Source organism: Chaetura pelagica, unplaced genomic scaffold (assembly GCF_000747805.2).
Source record: "Chaetura pelagica isolate M959 unplaced genomic scaffold, ChaPel_1.0 scaffold284, whole genome shotgun sequence".
Taxonomy (NCBI): Eukaryota; Metazoa; Chordata; class Aves; order Apodiformes; family Apodidae; genus Chaetura; species Chaetura pelagica.
Window position 1 is genome coordinate 91,945 of NW_009953066.1, and position 1,814 is coordinate 93,758.

Below are 1,814 nucleotides of genomic sequence, written 5' to 3' on the forward strand. Positions count from 1 at the left end.
GGCAGGGACACCTCCCAGCAGCCCAGGCTGCTCCAAGCCCCATCCAACCTGCCCTTCAACACCCCCAGGGATGGGGCAGCCCCAGCTTCCCTGGGCAACCTGGGCCAGGCTCTCCCCACCCTCACAGCCCAGAATTTCTCCCTCCCATCTCAGCTCCAGCTCCCTCTGCCAGCTGGAAACCCTTCCCCCTGCTCCCATCCCTCCCTGCCCTTGTCCCAAGCCCCTCCCCAGCTTTCCTGGAGCCCCTTCAGGCACTGGAAGCTGCTCTCAGCTCTCCCTGGAGCCTTCTCTTCTCCAGGCTGAACACCCCAACTCTCCCAGCCTGGCTCCAGAGCTGCTCCAGCCCTCCCAGCATCTCCGGGGCCTCCTCTGGCCTCTCTCCAACCGCTCCCTGTCCTTCCTGTGCTGGGGACCCCAGAGCTGTTCCCAGCCCTGCAGGGGGGTCTCAGCAGAGCAGAGGGGGCACAATGACAACATCAAATCTGACTGTATGGAACCAGCAACCCAACCCCAAGTTCCCTGCTGGCTTCCCAAGTTGTGTATTGGATCTGTACCACACTGTGGTCCCACCTTGGGTCATAGACTGGTTTGGGTTGGAAGGGACCTTAAAGATCCTCTTGTTCCAACCCCCCTGCATGGCAGGGACACCTCCCACCAGCCCAGGCTGCTCAAGTTTCTTCCCCAAAACCTTTGTAGCCTTTTCCCACTTTCCCTTTCTTTTTCTCTGATGTCCTTGTAGATGTGGAATGGTTTTGATGGTTATTTTAATGCTCAGCAGAACCTTTTAGTGGTCCAGATCAAATCATACCACCTCTGCTCAGCTCCATCACCTTATTTAATCTAGTGATTCTCCAGCTGAGTGATAGAAGATGATCCAGGGCTGGAGCAGCTCTGCTCTGGAGCCAGGCTGGGAGAGTTGGGGTGTTCAGCCTGGAGAAGAGAAGGCTCCAGGGAGAGCTGAGAGCAGCTTCCAGTGCCTGAAGGGGCTCCAGGAAAGCTGGGGAGGGGCTTGGGACAAGGGCAGGGAGGGATGGGAGCAGGGGGAAGGGTTTCCAGCTGGCAGAGGGAGCTGGAGCTGAGATGGGAGGGAGAAATTCTGGGCTGTGAGGGTGGGGAGAGCCTGGCCCAGGTTGCCCAGGGAAGCTGTGGCTGCCCCATCCCTGGCAGTGTTGAGGGCAGGTTGGATGGGGCTTGGAGCAGCCTGGGCTGGTGGGAAGTGTCCCTCTAGGTGTCTCCAGCTCCAGCCCTTCCATCATCTCCATGGCTCCTCTGGACTCACTCCAACAGCTCCATGACCTTCCTGTGTTGGTGTCTCTAAGGTCTCCCTGCAGCCTCTCCTTCTCCAGACACAAGCTTGACAGCAAATTGTATTTGATAGCACTAAAGCTTGGTGGAATTTCCAAACCTCCTTGTGGAATGATCAGCCTGGGAGATCTTACCTTGCAATCAGCTTGAACTGCTTGAACACCTCCTGGACTTGCCTGACGTTCAGAATCTGAGGAAAACATGGACACAGTGATGGTACAGGTCAGCATTTCTGCTCTGTGCTCAGCTCTACTGGTTGAAGTCCTCCTGACCCTGAGGGCTCTGCTTTTCACCTGCTGGGCATCCACACTCCAGGAGTGTTACCTCTATCCTGCCCCAGGAGTGAGGCTGGAGGTGGAGACCTTGCTCACCCTGAGAAGATGTTCAAGGAGTGAGGAAACACCCCATGGAGCTCACAGCCAGCAAGAGAATGCAGGGACCTCAAAGCCACCCAGTCCCACCCCTGCATGGGCAGGGACACCTCCCAGCAGCCCAGGCTGCTCCAAGCC

At 57.6% G+C, this 1,814-nt stretch overlaps 1 protein-coding gene across 1 annotated transcript in view; it reads right to left on the bottom strand.

The window, feature by feature from the left end:
* KIF9 (kinesin family member 9) overlaps positions 1 to 1,814 on the bottom strand; it is a 29,496-nt gene that overhangs the window by 11,910 nt on the left and 15,772 nt on the right. Inside the window, exon 12 of the mRNA XM_009996799.1 lies at positions 1,440 to 1,495. Within this exon, the coding sequence (XP_009995101.1) occupies positions 1,440 to 1,495 (56 nt within the window). The remainder of the gene's footprint in view (positions 1 to 1,439; positions 1,496 to 1,814) is intronic.